General features: G+C 42.6%; 2 protein-coding genes across 2 annotated transcripts in view; one reads left to right on the top strand and one right to left on the bottom strand.

Moving 5' to 3' along the window:
• Positions 1–8,009: 8,009 nt before the first annotated feature.
• LOC115777428 (putative nuclease HARBI1) lies at positions 8,010–12,665 on the bottom strand. Its single transcript, XM_030725336.1, is given in 7 exon segments — positions 8,010–8,014; positions 8,110–8,305; positions 8,307–8,330; positions 8,404–8,514; positions 8,602–8,648; positions 8,918–9,002; positions 12,465–12,665. Coding segments are annotated over 7 exon segments (669 nt in total).
• A 2,638-nt stretch (positions 12,666–15,303) lies between these two features.
• The window catches only part of LOC115777426 (Fc receptor-like B), an 80,283-nt gene continuing 77,040 nt past the window's right edge, over positions 15,304–18,546 (top strand). Inside the window, exon 1 of the mRNA XM_030725335.1 lies at positions 15,304–15,334. Within this exon, the coding sequence (XP_030581195.1) occupies positions 15,304–15,334 (31 nt within the window). The remainder of the gene's footprint in view (positions 15,335–18,546) is intronic.

The raw sequence follows: 18,546 nt of genomic DNA, 5'->3' as shown, positions 1-18,546 counted from the left end.
AAGTCATCCCCCTCATCCCCAGACTCTGCTTCCACTACAGAAGGCGTGTCAGTGGGATTCAGAAGGTCCTCGAAATATTCCTTCCACCGTCCGACTATAGCCTCAGTTGAAGTCAGCAGCACCCCCCCCGCACTATAAACAGTGTGAGTGAAGCACTGCTTTCCCCTCCTGAGTCGCCTGACGGTTTGCGAGAATCGCTTCGATGCCGTCCGAAAGTCTTTTTCCATAGCCTCACCGAACTCCTCCCACACCCGAGTTTTTGCTTTGGCCACTACCCGAGCTGCATTCTGCTTGGCCTGTTGATACATGTCAGCTGCCTCCGGAGTCCCACAGGCTAACCAAGCCCGATAGGACTCTTTCTTCAGCTTGATGGCTCCCTTCACCTCCGGTGACCACCATCTGGTTCGGGGGTTACTACCACGACAGGCACCAACCACCTTGCAGCCACAGCTCTGAGCAGCAGCCTCAACAATGGAGGTGCGGAACATGGTCCATTCGGACTCAATGTCCTCAGCCTCCCTCGGAATGCTGTCGAAGTTCTGCCGGAGGTGGGAGTTGAAGATCTCCCGGACTGGGGCTTCTGCCAGGCGTTCCCAGCGCACCTTCACAATACGTTTAGGTGTGCCAGGTCTGTCCAGCATCTTCCCCCGCCACCTGATCCAACTCACCACCAGGTGGTGATCAGTTGACAGCTCAGCTCCTCTCTTCACCCGAGTGTCCAGAACATACGGCCGCAGATCTGATGATACGATTACAAAATCGATCATCGACCTGCAACCTAGGGTGTCCTGGTGCCATGTGCACTTATGGACATCCTTGTGTTCGAACACGGTGTTTGTTATGGACAAACTGTGGTTTGCACAGAAGTCCAATAACAAAACACCATTCGGGTTCAGATCGGGCAGGCCGTTCCTCCCAGTCACGCCCCTCCAGGTCTCACTGTCATTGCCCACATGAGCGTTGAAGTCTCCCAGCAAGACTATGGAGTCACCAGATGGAGCACTCTCCAGCACCCCACCCAGCAACTCCAAAAAGGGTGGGTACCCTGAACTGTCATTCGGCGCATAAGCGCAAACAACAGTCAGGACCCGTTCCCCAGCCCGAAGGCGCAGGGAAACTACCCTCTCGTCCACCGGTGAAAACTCCGACGTACAGGCAGCAAGCCGGGGGGATACAAGAATACCCACCCCAGCTCGCCGCCTCTCACCGAGGGCAACTCCAGACTGGAACAGAGTCCAGCCCTTCTCCAGGAGACTGGTTCCAGAGCCCAGGCCATGCGTTGAGGTGAGCACAACTATATCTAGCTGGTATCTCTCAACCTCACGCACTAGCTCAGGCTCCTTCCCCACCAGAGAGGTGACATTCCATGTCCCAATAGCCAGTTTCGATAGCCGGGGATCGGTCCGCCAGGGCCTCCGCCCTCGGCCACCGCCCGACACACACTGCACCCGACCCCTACGACACCTCCTGCGGGTGGTGGGCCTGCAGGAGGGCGGGCCCATGTAACCTCTTCAGGCTGCGCCCGGCCAAGCACCACGGGCTAATGCCTGGCCACCAGACGCTCTCCCTCGAGCTCCCTCCCCAGGCCTGGCTCCAGGGTGGGGCCCCGGTAACCCTATCCCGGGCAGGGTAAACTGTTCCCTTGTTTTTTCACTCATAAGGGTCTTCTGAAGTGCATTTTCTTTTCCTCAGTTCGGGTTTTTGTTGTAGTTTTGAATTGGAACATTATTGTGATCTTGAAACATTAAAATAAAATAATTTTATTTATTTATGTTAGTTTCTCAATATATGCATCACTCGCAGTAACGTAACCGGCTTCCGCTAGTATTTGCGGCTTTTCCGTGTAAACCAGGTTCAAATGGCTCTTTCTGGATTACAGGTTGCTGACCCCTGTACTAGCAGAACAAATCAGAGCCGGGCCGGGGGCGGGGCAAATGACAGGGCCCTTTATACCCAAATAATAAAGCTCATCATAACATCCTTTTACAACATACACATAGTTTACAATCTGTTGCCAAGTGACTGATGACGACGTTGGTGGACGGTTGGTGACGAGTTTTACCCACAGTACACTTGGAGAAAATATCGACGATCCACTTGAAAATTTGCATGTTCCGGGGGCGTGCTGACCTCCCTTCCCACCCAGAAGCTCTGCCCCTGTCAGTAACCTTCTTCTGTCACAGCTTCAACCTGACGAATGCTCACTAATATGACCTGTTTGGCTTCATGTTTCATTGTAACCCTCACAGCTCGTCTGACTGTGAGTCCCAGCAGATCTCAGCTGTTTAAAGATGAGTTTGTGACTCTAAGCTGTGAGGAGGATGACAACTGTGCAGGATGGACTCTGAGGAGAAACACAAGCAAACGACAGAGGACTCAGTGTGGAGCTGGGTGGGGAAAATCAGATGGTTCTTCATGTATCATCAGCTACATCGACCCACTGGAGAGTGGAGTTTACTGGTGTGAGTCCAGAGAGGGTGCCATCAGTAACATGGTTAACCTCACAGTCTCTGGTAAGCTGAGTGTGTGGAGTTAGTGTTGATGAAGCTGTGTGTAAATGGATGAAATGCTGTAGTTTGTCTCTGTGTTGAGGTGGATCAGTGATCCTGCAGAGTCCTGTCCTCCCTGTGATGGAGGGAGATGCCGTCACTCTGCTCTGTCAAACAAAGACCACTCCCTCCAACCTCCCAGCTGCTTTCTATAAAGATGGCTCCCTCATCAGGAAGTGGTCTAGAGGTCCCATGACCATCCGGCATGTTTCCAGGTCTGATGAAGGCCTCTACAAGTGTGACATCTGTGGTCATGGAGGGTCTCCATCCAGCTGGATCACTGTCACAGGTGAGGGGCTTCATGGTTATCAGCACGGGCTCGAGGAAGCCCCTTCTGGTAGGAACACTGAAACATTCAAAGCAGTTGTGCCAGAATTGTATCGAGGTCGAAACTGTATGGCAGCCATCTCCACAGTGACACCTGCTGGCCACTGTGGCTATAGCCACATCTTAATAATCTGCGAAACAGCGACGCAGACTGCACTGCACAGTTCTTAATAAGGCTATACGTTATGCCAGAGTATCTGCAGCTGCCCTTGGTAACAATAATAAAATGTAGAGTCTTGGACGGGTGGTTAAACTTTATTTTTCATTTTGCACTGTGAAAACTAAGTTGAAAGACAAAAGTGAAGGGAATAATTTACATATGCAAAGCAAATTTACAAACATTCCCTAATAAACAAAATACTAAATCAAAATAAAAGATTTACTAAATACAATTTCAGAGAAGAATGAAAAAGACAATTTACCACCCTTTAACAAAATACTCACGCAGAGACATTACTATTAAAACCCACAATCACCAAGACTTTAACATAGATTTTAGCCAGATTTTAACAGACACACAAGGCAAACACACCTCAATCCACTACCAAGGAATTATTCGTACCAAGGTATCGTCCTCTAGGAACTGTCTACTTCCGGATATTTAAAACAATCAAACAGCCATACATGAGGATATCCTACAAGTTTTATTTATTTATTTTTTATTTATTTAAAAGGGACAGCGAACATTAATGAACACCAAAGTGTAAATATGCCAGAATTAACCAAAAAGGCTACTTTTCATCTGTAGTCCCTGGCAGGTCAGACAAAAAACATCAAACAATTAACAACAAATCTAAATATAAACAACACAAGCATTAACAAAAGCATTAAATTACACATAAATTACACAAATTAAATTACACATAAGACTCAATAACCATCAATTAATAACAAATCATTAAAAAAAGACACATAAAGACCCACAATACAAAAACAAATATAAAACATATATGAAACATACACCATTAATTACAACACTTTAAAAATGAATGATTACAGATCTGATTTCTCTTTAGCCATTGTTTAGGGTGACTTTGAAATCTGTCAGAGGTGGTGCATTCTCTTATTACAGTTGGAATATCATTCCAAATCTCAACCCCCCCCCCCCCCCCCCCCCCCCCCCTACTGATAACACCTGTTTGCTAAATGTTGTATGCCTAAAAGGTATCACACAATCACCTCTAATAGAGGCTCTAGTTAATCTCCCACTAATATTTGATTTTGGCATAATAAACTCACCCAATGAAGGTGAAGCAAGCCATGTAAAACTTTATAAATAGAACAAGCAAACTTGAATTTTTTTTTAATTTTCAAAACTTAAAATGCTATATTTCTGAAGTATAGGACAGTGATGAAAAGAGAGAAGCTTTCTATCTAACACTTTTAAAGAGTTCTTAAATAAAGATTCTATTGGTTTTAAAATAGTACTGCTTGTCAATGACCAGTTAGTAAAACAGTATCCCATATGAGAAAAAAATCATAGAATAAAGAAACATTTTGGCTGCAATTTCCGGCAGTGATGATCTGATTTGCTTAAAATTGTGGAAGTTAAATTTAATGATTTTAGATATATTTTTAACATGATTCTTAAATGATAAAGTTGAATCTATCATAACACCAAGATATTTAACTTCATTTACAATCTGAAGCTCTTCTTCTTCCAGGAAAACATTTGAAGATGTTCTTGATTGTGGTCGCTTTGAGAATTTAATACAAACAGTTTTCTTTGAATTAAGCAGGAGACATGACCTGGTAAGCCACGCTTGAATACATTTCATAGATTTTGTCAATTTTTCCGAAACTTCCATATCAGTCCTTGCTTGTGTAAAAATAACAGCATCATCTGCATACAACTGAGTATTGACAGCTGAACAAATATTTGGTAAATCATTAATGTCTAAAGAAAATAAAAGTGGTCCAAGTATGGACCCTTGAGGTACTCCAACTTTACAATCAAGGTAAGGAGATTTGATACCACTGATAGATACACGTTGAATTGTATTTTCTAAATATGACTTCATCCAAAGGATCGCTTGTTCAGAGAAGTTACATTTTGTTAACCTAGACAATAATGTTGAATGGTCAGCTGTATCAAATGCCTTTTTTAGGTCCAGAAAAACAGCACCAACAAAAGTGTTAGTGTCCAACATATATTTTTACTTTTTCTAGAGAAATATTAATTGCTGTTTCAGTTGACTGATTTGCACGAAAACCAAACTGCATGGGATGCAGAGGTGTGTAACCTTTATTTAAATGATCTATTAATTGCTTTGCTACCCATTTTTCAATAATTGAGGTACCCGTGATTTTTTCTGCCTCTCTCACCACTCGCTGCAGGTCTCTCCTGTCCTGTCCTGTGCAACTGGAGAACCAGACTGTGCAGCAGTAGGTCAGGAGGCTTTCAGTGGTAGTTCTGTAAAAGTTCACCAGCGAGCGTTGAGGGAGGTGGGAGTGCTTAAGATTCCCGTGGAAGTAAAGTCTCTGTTGTGCCTTCCTCACTTGGTATCAAGTGTTGAGAGCCCAGGTGAGGTCAGCAGAAATCTACACCCCAAGGATCTTAAAGCTCTTCACTCTCTCAACCTCCACTCTATTAATGTGGAGAGCTGTGGCCTCAGTGCGTGTGGATCTTCTGAAATCCACAACCAGCTCCTTGGTTTTGTTAGGCTTCAATTCCACGTTATTATCATTGCACCATACTGTCAACTGCTGGACCTCCTCCCTGTAGGCTGACTCGCTGTTGTCTGTAATCAGTCCTACAATGGTGGTGTCATCAGCAAACTTAATGATGGTATTGGAGGTGTGAATGGGGGAGCAGTCATGTGTGAAGAGTGAGTAGAGGAGGGGGCTGAGGACACATCCTTGTGGGGTACCTGTGTCCATGATGAGAGTTGAGGATGTGTGGTCTTTCATCCTGACAAATTGGGGTCTGTTACTCAAGAAGTCAAATATCCATGAGCATAGTGAACTGCTCAGTGATCGCTCAGTTTTTTGACCAGATTATGTGGAACAACTAAAGGCTGAACTAAATTTCACAAACAGCATTCTTACCTATGAATTTTTCCATTCTAGATGAGTGAGGCCTGTGTGGAGAGCTGTGATCACAGCATCCTCTGTTGACCTGTTCGTCCTAAAGGCAAACTGATGTTGGTCAAGGTCAGCTGGGATGGCAGATCTAATATGAGGGATAATTAGTCTCTCAAAGCATTTAGAGATGATGGGGGTTAGAGCAACCGGGCAGAAGTCATTTAGGCAGCTCACTGTGTTTTTCTTTACCGCTGGGATGATGGTGGCCGATTTGTGGTGAACAATCCTGATAGCTGGTCTGCGCAGGCCTTAGGAATGTATCCGGAAACACCATCTGGTCCAGGGGCTTTGCTGGTGTTTATCCTACGCAAAGCAGATTGGACCTGGTTGGGGAGCAGCTGAATGGGGGCCTTCCTCAACTGCCCCCCAAAGCTTAGTGGTGGCTTCCAGATTGTTGTTATTCTTATGACCATGTAATGATGATTATCAAAAGCAGAGGACTGGAGCAGCCCAGGGGCCTATTCCAGGAAGCATGTTCAACAAACTCTGAGTTTAAAAACACACTCTGAGTTGATCAACTCTGAGATCGGCAACTCTGAGTTTCCCATTCCAGAACAGCTGATCAGTGTTGGTTCAATCAACTCTGAGTATGATCAGCTTGAGGTAAGAGCATGCGTGATGCCTATAAAAGCCCAACATCAATAGAGAACAGATTTCACGATTCATCGTGGCAACAGGCCAAAACGTGTGATATATTTCACCCCCGCTCGAAACAGATGTGCTGTTGCATGCGTATGGCGAGCAATACAGCTGTGGCTGCAAAGGAGAGAGAACTGGCGTGGGAGAGAATCACAGGACTCGTAAATGCGTAAGAGTTAACGGAGCAGCAAATTCATCATGATAGTGAACCACTGCTACAGACACAAATAGAATCCATGGGCATAAAGAGGACCTGGCAGCAGCTGAAAATGAAATAAAAAAACATAGTCCAAAGTAGTGAGGCCCACTTCTGTGACCTTTATTTGTTCCCATTGTGTTGATGTACCAGAAAGTATTGCAGTAAATAAAACAAGGTGGAAAGATTCCACTGGCCTAATATCCTGCAAAAAAGATTAATATTTGAATCCTGTTCAGCCAACAGAAAGAAGGCAGAGGAGGGGAAAATGGGTGGAGGGCTACCTCCACCACCTCTGACTGAGGCAAAAGAGCTTCCCCTGAGTCAGAACACTGGAGGCCCAGCGGCTGAAGGCATTCCTGGAGGGTCATCGTCTGAGCCAGTCTCCCCCTTGGGTACGAGTGGGCACTATCTATCTATCTGTAGAGATATAGTGACATAGATATATGTATGTAATCCTTATTCAACAGTTGCCGATGGTGTGATCTTCCATGTTGAGCCTTCCACCTCACCAGGACCCGTTCCAGCCCTTGCACTTGTGAGTAGGCCACTGAATGCTTCTGAGAGTCTCATAGGTAAAGTGTGCTAAAAAGGAATGTTGCTCTCCATCACAGGAAGATAATGAAGTCACAGTATCTGCTGAGAGAGACTCAGATGGGCCTACCAAGGTATCGTATGGAAATATAGATATATCCTGGTGTTTGTGTATTCTTGAGGTTAAAACGTGCAGTGAAGTGATGAGAATGGCTGAAAATATGAAGACGGTGCCCCTTCTGTTTGTTTCATGTTACAGAGCAAGGCCGAGTATTATCAACAGGATGCCCCATCAACTGACACAGCACATATAAACACAGTGAGATGTTCAGTAAATTATATCCAGCGCAGCATTTACATGACTTAAATTGAACTGTATCATACTGAATGTGATGCCATTTTTGTTTTCCCAGTTACCAGATAAGGAGCCCTACAAGATGTACCTCATGAAGAAAATGAAAAAAACTGATCTGGAAAACAAATATTTGGAGCGCCAGATCAGGAAAACAGATCTTGAAATTGAATTGCTGAAACACCAGTTAGAGGTGGGTGACCTCTCACAGGTGAATTCTCTCTGATGAATCCACAAATAATAATTGCTGCCTTTTCATTTTCAGGAAATAAAGAGGAAATGAATTGTGATTAAGCAGTCTTTATTTCTCTTCTGGGGATGGGGCAACCTAATCTGAAAAGCCATTACAGCAAATGAGGTCTCTGACCACATTTGCTGTAATGCCTTTTGAACTCGTCTAATGGTGGTAAAAGTATGGAGAACAGCACTTGCAACAATAATGTCATGTGCCCTCTCTGGTGTTACCCTGAGTCCATGCAGGCACTGGAAATGTGATTTGAGTGTGCCTATTGTCATCTCCACCCGGGCACGAGTCCTGCAGTGGGACACATTGAAATGCTGCTGGGGCCCTGGCTCAGGGTCAGGATAAGGGGTCAGCAGACAGGGCTGGCATGGGTATCCTCCTATCACCCAGCAAGTATCCATCAAGCTGTCCTGTAACAACAGATGCATTTTAAGATGGTTTAAACAATGTGAGAACACAACTGGGGATATAGAGTTACATTTGCAAATCTGTTGCTCAGGGTAGACTCACGATACATTCACACTTAATGCACTGAGCCGGGCCATTTGGCTTCAATGTTTGTGATTAAGTGTGCTGCATCACAAATGATCTTGGCAGTGCAGACAGTGTGACTAACTATGTGCAGTATATTTTAATGTATCGCCTTTGTTACTGTGAGATGGCAGACAGCGCCTACCTGCACATTAATGCTGTGATAGGATTTTCTATTCACATTCACATTTACTGATGGAGCAGTGATGGGGATGTGAGTGCCATCAATGCAGCCAATCACATTAGGGAATCCTACAAGACTTATTAATCCCAGACTCCAGCCGGAGAAACAGAATATAATCTCAGAAATGGTCATGGATTACAGCTGCATACTCTTACATCAATCACCTGCTATGCTGTAGAATTCCTCTTTGATAGTTCGTATTGGCTTATGGCCGGGAATGCTACAAAACTTTGTAGCAAGTGTTTTAGAGTAAGGCAGACCTTTCAGATAGCTATACAGATAGTTGCTTTGCCAACATGTTCTGCATCACTTACATCATACAGAAAACTCCCGTTGGCAAAAAAGCACACAGAGAATTTCCTCTGACATGAGAACACGACCACACTGTGTTATATCAGTAATGTGGCCGGAGAACGTTGTTCAGATACATTAACGATTGAAAAACGGTAACACTCAGTGAGGTGCTCATCTGGGAATGTGGAAACATCTAATCGGGGTCTCACAATCCTCTCACGCTGTAATTCAATTCAATTTTCAATTCAATTCTATTTATATAGCACCAAATCACAACAAACAGTCCCCTCAAGGCACTTTGTATTGTGGGTAAAGACCCTACAGTAATGCGCTTCCATGTTGATAGGATCGTAAAGGAATGGGCACGCCATGTCCAACTTTGCTCCAGGCTGGAACAGTAGGAGGGTGGAGACAGAGATACTCAGAGTATGTTGGATCAAACCTGCCAGCAAGCAGGTTAGGTTCACAGAGTCTGTTACCTCGGCAACTGACTCAGAGTTGGAGTTAGCTCTTTCTGGAACTGAAAACCCGAGTTTCCTCATTTTAGGGTCAACAAACTCAGAGTTGTAGCTAAACCTGCTTCCTGGAATAGGCCCCTGATGCCATACCAAACCAAACAAACATGAGTGCAGTCCGGAGGTGAGGGGCAGGTGGAAACCTAACTACTTCCTCTCTTCTCTGCACTCACATTTCCTCCATGAAGGAACTGCCACCTAGTGGCCATTCCAACATAATTCAGTATCATTCACATTATCAATCAATATGATCAGCATATATTTTTTGAAATCTCCCTGTACAATAAAAAGAAAAAGAAAATAGAAAATTCAACACAGCAAGCTGTGAGTGTAATGAACAGTGTGTTTCAGCAGGAACTCTTTTCTTTCTGTTGTGTTCATTTGTGAGGCTGTTTCAGTTGCTTATTAATCCAGTGTAATGCACAACAAACCAATTTATAAAAATTAAATACATAGAGGAAAAAAAGGCTGCTGTGTTTATTTAGTAATTTTTGAGCTCAAAAAGGTTGGCTTTCATTTTTTTTAGCAAATTACCTCACAGCTTTAGAAAAAAATACATTGACAGAGCACAATTATTGCAGGTAAACATAGTTATTTGTTTATTGTGAAAATATAAATCATCCCTACTAATAAACTAGTGGATCATATGCCCTTAAAACAAATGCATCACTGCGGGGTTTTGTTTTTTTTACCTCTACAATGCCATCAGCAACTGTGTTGTAGCTACTCTGTGTTTACACTAACCTGTCTGTGAAAAGGTTCCCACATACTGTCTTTCAATCATGTGCTTTTTTTTTTTGGATAAGAAATTAAACATCTTCAAAAATCAAAGAAATCCAGTCACCTTTTTTTCAAGTTTGAGAGACTTCATTGGGATAGTAAACATGGGTCACATGACCATCCAGCATGTTTCCAGGTCTGATGAAGGCCTCTACAAGTGTGACGCCAGCGGTCTTGGAGAGTCTCCATCCAGCTGGATCACTGTCACAAGATGTTTCAAACTCTGCTCCAAAGCGTGGTTCAAAACATCTACATCAGATGACCATGGCCAAGGCAGGTTTTGATGTGTTTCACCCCACTTTCGACAGGTGGCTTACCTGCTGTTTCTAGGCATGAGTATTCCCATTTTTTAATGAATCACAGTCATTTAGGCTGGGCTGCAATCACTGAATGAACGTCTTTGAAAAAGAGTGATTTGAAGACATTGACCTTAATATGATGTGTGATGAAGTTTTTTTATAATATCACTGAGAGATCAATATTCCCAGAATGTCGAATAAAGTGTGTTCAGCCCATTCTTTGTTTTTTTTTACTTTTGTTTTCTATGCTTTCTTTATTCTAGTCTTTACAGCCTGTGGAATATTTGTGTCTTTGAGAGCAGCTGTAATAAAACAACATTCCCCATGGATTAATAAAGTACTGCTGATTCTGAGTTTTCCTTACAATCCACCACATATTTCAGTTCTTCAATCTCATCAAGAAGTTGCTGTGTGGTCTTTAGTCATGAGGAAACATTTTACAAAAAAATATAGACACATCTTAGTGTGCACCAATGCTCTCGAGGGTCCTTTAGAAAGATCCAGGCTATATTTCGATGTAATAATGATTTGTGCCACTAGATGGTGTAGCATGTCAAGAGCCTGCCTTGAGCCCAATAGAAGAGAGTAGTGATGTTACATCTGATACTACAGCCCCGAGGCCTGTGTCGAGCAAAGGGGGCGTGTCCAGATGAAGCCTGTGTCGAGGCCCGTATCGTTTTTGAGAAAATCACCTGACAAAAGCCAACTGAGGCCTATTCTCTGAAATCACGTGACTGCCTCATTATGTGCTTTGAGTTGCTGAAAAAGCTGCGGGAAATAGAGGAAGTGTTCTGGGTGATCTGAGGTGAGTCTGATACACTGTTATAGCAGCATAATCAGAAGCACCTGTATCCTCACCTGTACTTCTGTTTCAGCCCCTGCTGCTTCAGTCCTCTGTGAGAGAGTTTTCTCAGGCTGTGAAGTTATACCAAACACAAGGAATCACTGTCAAATATTTTTTATTTGAATAAAAGTCAATAAAGCACCCCCCCACTTCCTGCAACTGTTATCCACAAATACACCACACACTGTCTATATACAACACTTTATTGATATACCACAACTGATCAGGATCAATTTATTTTGGTTTTACAATACATCACATGGAGATTTTGAAAAAATAATTGCATAATTATGCTAAAATATCCCCCAGCTAACATGTAACATAACAGTAGGAATGCTCTGCATCAAATGTCCAGTAGATGTCAGCACTCCTAAATGAGCTGACCTAAATACAACCAGGATTTTGGTAAAGTGGTTGCATGGAAAGATTTGACACATCCACTGGAATTCATCATACTATCACTACTGAGTAGGTCTGGACTGAAATGGAGGTTAATATAAGGAACAAACACAGTGATCATGGCCAAGACAGGAACCAGCATCTGTATCTTAGCGGACACAATGATCTGGCAATGACAGGGATTTCTCCAGCATTAAGTAAGTCAGTCCTTGATGAGCTCAAACATGCAGCAGTAGAGTTCATTAGAAAATCTGCAAGTGTTCAACCAGAGGAGGGGAACACCTTGTTAACCTTTCCAGTGCGCAGCTGTCAGACTGTGGTCAGAGATTAAAGGGGAGATTTCCTCTTCTCCAGGGTACCTCGGGGTTAACTCCCTTGTTTTTGTTTGTTTTACATACCAGCACTATAGGCGATGCCCAGCTACTGTGGCTGCTGTGGGCTAGACCTGCCTCCAATCTCTGTTGGTCAGCACTCTGTTGTTATCCCACACCAGCCTGCATGGTGGCTGCTTGACTGGAGCACCAGGTCGTTGGGGCCCGCTTAGAACATGCTGCCATGGGTAAACAGCAGCTGTTCTAGCTGGAGCTGCTCCTCCACATTAAGCTCAGTGGAACTCTGGGCGTAGAGCTCCTGTAGATGCTCGGGGATAACACGGGAGCTGCCAGCAGTTGGTTAAGGCTGGGCTGTGGTCACTTGAAGCAGAACTTGGGCAGGCTGAAGCATCACAGCAATGGACCCCCTCGTGATGGTTACGGCAGAGTTACCAGGATTAAAGATGCGGATGGGCACAACTTTACAGGACTGAACCTGCACCTCTCCATGGGCAACCAACACTTTGTGTTCATTCTTCCCTGCCACAGTGGTCAGAACCACACATACCTCCAGGTCATGCATCAGCACGTGAATGCTCATTTCCTGGCATTTGGGTTTGAGGTGAAGCACAGTGGGCCGCAAGTTTCTGGGAGAGAATGATGGAGCCCGAGTTCTGGCGTTCTTCCTTGGTGAGGGCAGTTTCTCTTCATGTGACCCAGACCAGAGCAGTTTTGAGAATGTACCTTAATCCTTTGAAGTCCTTTTACTCCTTTTAAGTCATCTTTCAACACGTGCAGGGCTTTACCCACTTGGCAGACATGTCTCAGTTCAATAGCCACTGCAGCTGCTTATTCTGAGGAAGGGCCATGTGCAGTTTCCATTTCTTCCACCAGTTAGCGATAATCCCACTGTAAGGACTGAGGGTTCCTGTGGATGATTGCTGCAACTCCCACCAGGCAGAACTTGAGCTGGACTCTCTGGTTTTCTCTGGCCAATAATTTGCCTTTCCACAGCTCTGAAACCAGCGCAGAAAAAGTGGTGCCACTGTATCGACTGAGCCTTAAGGTGGGAACTCTCTTGTTATGATCATAGTCATCCTCACTCTCAGATGAAGGCTGATTGTACAAACTGGTGGGCTGCTGTATCCCTGACTTGGGCTTAACGCATTGGGGGAGAGTCCTTTAATTGTAGTCTCCTCTGGTGGGTTACAACTGGGTATCTGAGGTCCAGTGCAGGTGGGACAGGGAGATGCACAAGAGACAGGGGTGCTCTGGGTGAAGAAAATGGGTTGGAGTGGGGGGATTGTAATGGTAGCAGTAGGTGATGATGCTGCATACTGTTGACTCAGTAAAGGGGAACATGGCTTGGTATACTATCCCCACTGTCCGGGAAGTCACGAGTGTTTTCAATGTCTTTGAGAAAGGGGGTTTGTGCTTGAACGCTCGGGCTGTGAGGGGTCATGTGGTGTTTCAGTCACTGTTTGACTTGTTTCAACTTGCCCCTCTTCACAGAGAAAGGGGTTAAGATGTGCACATTTCCTGCTTCCTGCAGCTGATTGATGCCTCTTTTAGGTACTCATTAGCTGCTGTTAGCGCACTTAATGGGTTTAAGTGGCTAATTACATGTGCACACAGGTCTGTGACAGCAGGGCATGGGCTGCGAGCCGCCATTTTAGCTCTGACTTAGCTGCTCAGTCCAATATCATAAACTATAAGCTTTAGCCTGGCTTAACTGTTCCAGTTTATTTCATAGTTTCTCTGCTCACCGCTGCACTTTCCTGGAACGTCAGAGTCCCTTCGTGGTTGCCAGTGTTAACCTTTCCTGTGTGCAGCTCTCAGACCGTGATCCAAGGGTATAGGGGAGATTTCCTCTTCTCCAGGGCCAAGTGCCTCGGGGTTAACTCCCTTGTTTCTGACAGTGGAAGCAGCAGACAGGACACCACTGTCTGTTGGAGCAGGCAGAATCATTTTATAGCAACACTACAAACTGTGCCTTTGTTTACATTACTCTCTGCCCTCCTGCCCACACGCACACATACGTCACACTGCTGAGTCTTTCTCTGTTTACGGGTCCACACTATTCTCAGAACAACCTCCTCTGAAAAAAGGAAACAAACACATTCACACATGCACACAGACCAGGGATAAGAGAGAGAAAACGGGAGGAGAGAAAGAGAAACAAAAATAGAAAACAGGCAGATCAGACCATGACATTTATACATTAATACAATAAGTTTGTCTTGTGGTGTGTTGTTTGTGAACAAGCGAGCTGTAAGAACTGATTCTTTGTGGCAAAGAGCTGATTCCCATCAGAGGAGAGGAAAATTTTCAGCCCCTCCTGCTCCCGAGAATCCATACAGGCAGATGCCTTCATCAAAATAGCAGGGTTTTACAACAAGGTGCAAAAAAAAAAAGAAAAAAAATTGGACAGGTGAAACTAACATTAACATGTAACAGAATTATGGGAAGAGAAAAGCATGAAGGAGGAAAAAAAACTTGTGATCCAAATCATACCCTGTTATGGGCTGGATCAGGTGACCCTGAACCCTCCCTTAGTATTTGTATAAGTCTTTAAATTAAAGCTGAAAATACACTTCAGTTTTTTTTGAAGTGGTATTTATGTGTGGTCCTAATCTTACAGAGCTACAAAGCATTGTTTGTGTTTTATTTGCAGCATCACAGTTGCATTTTACTGTTATATTTTCATGTTTTTTATAGATCTGTATGACCTGTTCCTCTGATAACATCTCTGATGGGGGAGGGTGGTGTTTTTCCATTTTGTGCAGAAGAGTGAAACAACGTGTCAAATGCCTCATTTTTATATGAGCGTGCACCTGAAACAGTCTGGTTTAAGAGACAAAGCTGAGAACCACTGTGCTTTTGTCGAGCCAGCTAACACAAAGAGAACCTGACTTTGTTTAACAGTATTTCTCAGGTCAATATGGACACTGAAAAGCAGGTACACTCTTTACTAAAAACCATTCAGCCTGATATTTTGTAGTTTCTTACAAAGTACAAGAAACCCTCTGAGATTGTAATATAGTAAGATCATATCAAATCATGACTCATGTCTCTGCTTATATTGAAAATAGAATAGCCATTCTTTTGCTGGTAAGAAAACCACACAGCAGCATACAGATGCAGCGTAGAAAGAGGAAGGAAGTTGGTTTAACTGCTGCGTCCAAACAAGTGTTGAGCTCAGTGAGCTCTTAGGTAGTAAAATGAAGCCAACATCTCTGCTGCAGCTGTTGTGTGAGTCCAATCTTTTTAAATACTTCCACCAAGGTTATGTTTGTGTTTGTTTGATCATTCTGTTTGTAAACTTGATAGCTCAAAAAGTTTTGAATGTATTCTCAGAAAACTTTGTAGGGGTGTCTAGTAGTGTCATGTTAATTTGTCTTATATCCAATGAGATCTACAAGGTCAGCTTCATTTATTGGTGGAAAACTGACAAAAAGGCTTAACCCACACAGTATGATTCTTAAAAAGTGTGTTGTGTGTTGCCAACATATAGAAAGGACTGTATGAAGAATTAAAATATAATGTCACATTTGACCTCTGACCTCTCTTTCAATGTCAATAGTAATATTGCTATATCGAGCTAACTGAAACTATGTTTCTTACTCTCATTTTTGTATTGCCAACATGGGGATTCCAAAATAATGCTTTCTGGATCTCTGACCTCTTCATCAAGGCTACATAGGGCAAAATTTTAATAAGATTTTTTTTGTCTTAAATATTTTTTTTATTAAAATTCTGCTGCCTTTGGTTGGAAATTATATTTGTAAATGGAGATTCTAAATATCACATTATAGTTTGTGTCCCAATATATCACATTTTACCGCTAATCACACTTTAACACTTCATGTCTGCCTTTCTTTCAAGTTGACCCCAAAATGTGTTCTATCTTTAAAGAAAGTGTTACAGAGAGAAAGAGAATGAGCCACCTGGTTAGTTAGAAATATACTGCAGTATAATAATATGTAATGAACTGAAGTTATTCATGTCCAGTTATTTAAAATCAATACCCATTATCCATTACCACTCCTACATAATATTTATATATAAAATCCAATACTTTTACCCAAAAAGTAACTACTGGCCACAGAGTGAGCTGCTTTGGTGGAGGTTTGCACTTCAAGTGCTTGTTTAAATGTGTTCTCGCTTTTTATCCTTGATCCACATGAGCTTCACTAGAATGCTTCAAACTTATTTTGAGTTTCCTCTAAATTTTCCCACTTTATGAGCTTGTTCAATTTGAATTGCATTGTGTGAGTGAGTGAGTTGAAGTTGTATTAAATCTTAAAGTTTGAAATATTATGGGTGTAGTCTCTGACAAATGGGTGGATGCTGATACAGATGGCTTTAACATATTGATATCTAGGCTCGATCTCAGATAAGTGGAGTCAGTGATGTGGACCTCCTGAATTACTTCATTTGTTTTGGGTTAGCACTGATTAAGTTGAGGTACAGCATCTGTGTGATGTACCATACTGTCTATTAGGTACAGTGGGTATATCCATCTTTTCTTTGCAGTCTATAGAACAGGGGTGCCACAGTGCCACATGGCTGTTGTTAGATTTTGGTTTTTAGGCCTATGCACTCTCTCTATTACACAGAAAATGCCATAGTACAGAGTTTGATTATTTGAATGACCCAAAATCAGAGAGAAATCCAGCTGGTCAAACATTTAAAAACTAAAACTGAGAAGTATTTGTTCAGCAGGCACTAGAAAGGCTTGTGCTCATGACTCCTGCATTAGTTCAACACACTTTTGTGGCACACTGTTATGTAACACTGTGGCAGGCGAGGCAGAGGACAAAAATTCAGGACTCAAAAGGCAAGAATTGAATTTAAATTTTAACTTTATTTGCAAGTGTAGAGTGAAAAGCAGTGCTAGTCAGGGCCAGGGTTACAAACTACAGACTCACTACAACTTGACTTTGACTTAAATAGAACTAGGCATGAGTAGTGATGCTCCCTCTGACACACAGGCTTCGAAACACACTTTGAACTCGATAGGTCAAATCTTGTGAAGCAGTGGGCCGGAGCTTGAACCACTTTACTGCTTCATTCAGACTGAATCAGCTTTCAGATTTCACAGGCGGAGCTTTGAAAGTTTGGCATAATACTCAGAGTATTTAAGATGACTGAAACCCCGTTTCACATGCACTAAACCTACTGTGCGTCAGAGCTGGTTTGTGTGTATTTTGGAGCCATCTAAGTTTTCCTAAGGACGTGCCTATAGGACGAGCACGGTCAAAGAAAAATGTTGATGCTTAAACCACATGAATAACCCAAATATATAAAAAACCTGAGATGCATAAGCACACATTTCCTGCACACCAAGCACAATAACAAAGGAAATGACTGTACACAAAAAAAGAGGGGGGAAACAAATCAATCACACTTACTGCCTCATTATTACTGAAGATCTTCCCTGTCGAATGTGTAATTTAGAATCAAACCATTTTCCAGATGTATTTATTTATTTATTATCATTGCATAGATGGAATTACTCAGGCAGATAATTTTTAAATACAGGATAAAAACAACAAATACATAAAACACAGTTGGATTGCAGGTCATTTGAGGAATTGTCCCAACACTCATTAAGTGTTATTATACACATGAAATGTGTCACATCTGCAGGGCTTCATTTGGCTGTGCAACAACCATTGTGGGCAGTGTGTATCCTTTATTTAACCAGGTAAAAAGTCTCATTGAGATTAAAAATCTCTTTTCCAAGAGAGACCTGTCCAAGAGGGCAGCAAAAGTTACAACAGATAAAAGATATCACAATTTAACAAGATATTATCAATCAACAATCTAAACACATATGCAAATTAAAGCAGTTAAAAGCAGTCATATTTACCTCGACCTACTTTCACGTTCCCTCAAAATGGACTCAAACTCCCCATCATAACCAGTTCTGACAGTTTCACCTCCTTTTGTAGATTGTTCCAGGAAATAGGAGCAGCTTATTTAAAAGCCTTTTGCATAATTCCAGCCTTACTCTGGGGACATTCGTTTGTATTACATTTTGAGAGCAAAGTTTATGTTGGTTAAGACTCTTACACATATAGACACACAGATAAAAAGGAACCAGCCCAAGCAGACATTTATAGACCAAAACTAACCAGTAAGAAAGTCTGCGGATTTACAGAGATGGCCATTCAGCAGCAGCACACAAAGCAGTGATGAACAGGATTTCCACAGTCTGTAATAAAATGTAAAGCACAATGACAAGCAGCATCCAAATTCTTTAGGTACTGACATGCGCATTCATAAAAAGCAAGTCACCATAATCCAATAAAGGTAAAAAAGTTATGGAAATCAAGTTTTTACTCACTTTAAGAGAGAAAAAAGATTTATTCCTATAAAAGAAGCTTAGTTTAAGTTTCAGTTTGGATACTAGCTTTCTGATTTCTGATTTGGGGTTTAAATGATAATTATCATCTATA

Source organism: Archocentrus centrarchus, unplaced genomic scaffold, assembly GCF_007364275.1.
Source record: "Archocentrus centrarchus isolate MPI-CPG fArcCen1 unplaced genomic scaffold, fArcCen1 scaffold_53_ctg1, whole genome shotgun sequence".
Lineage (NCBI taxonomy): Eukaryota > Metazoa > Chordata > Actinopteri > Cichliformes > Cichlidae > Archocentrus > Archocentrus centrarchus.
Note: the sequence above shows the minus strand (reverse complement) of the source record. Positions and strands in the feature narration are given on the sequence as shown.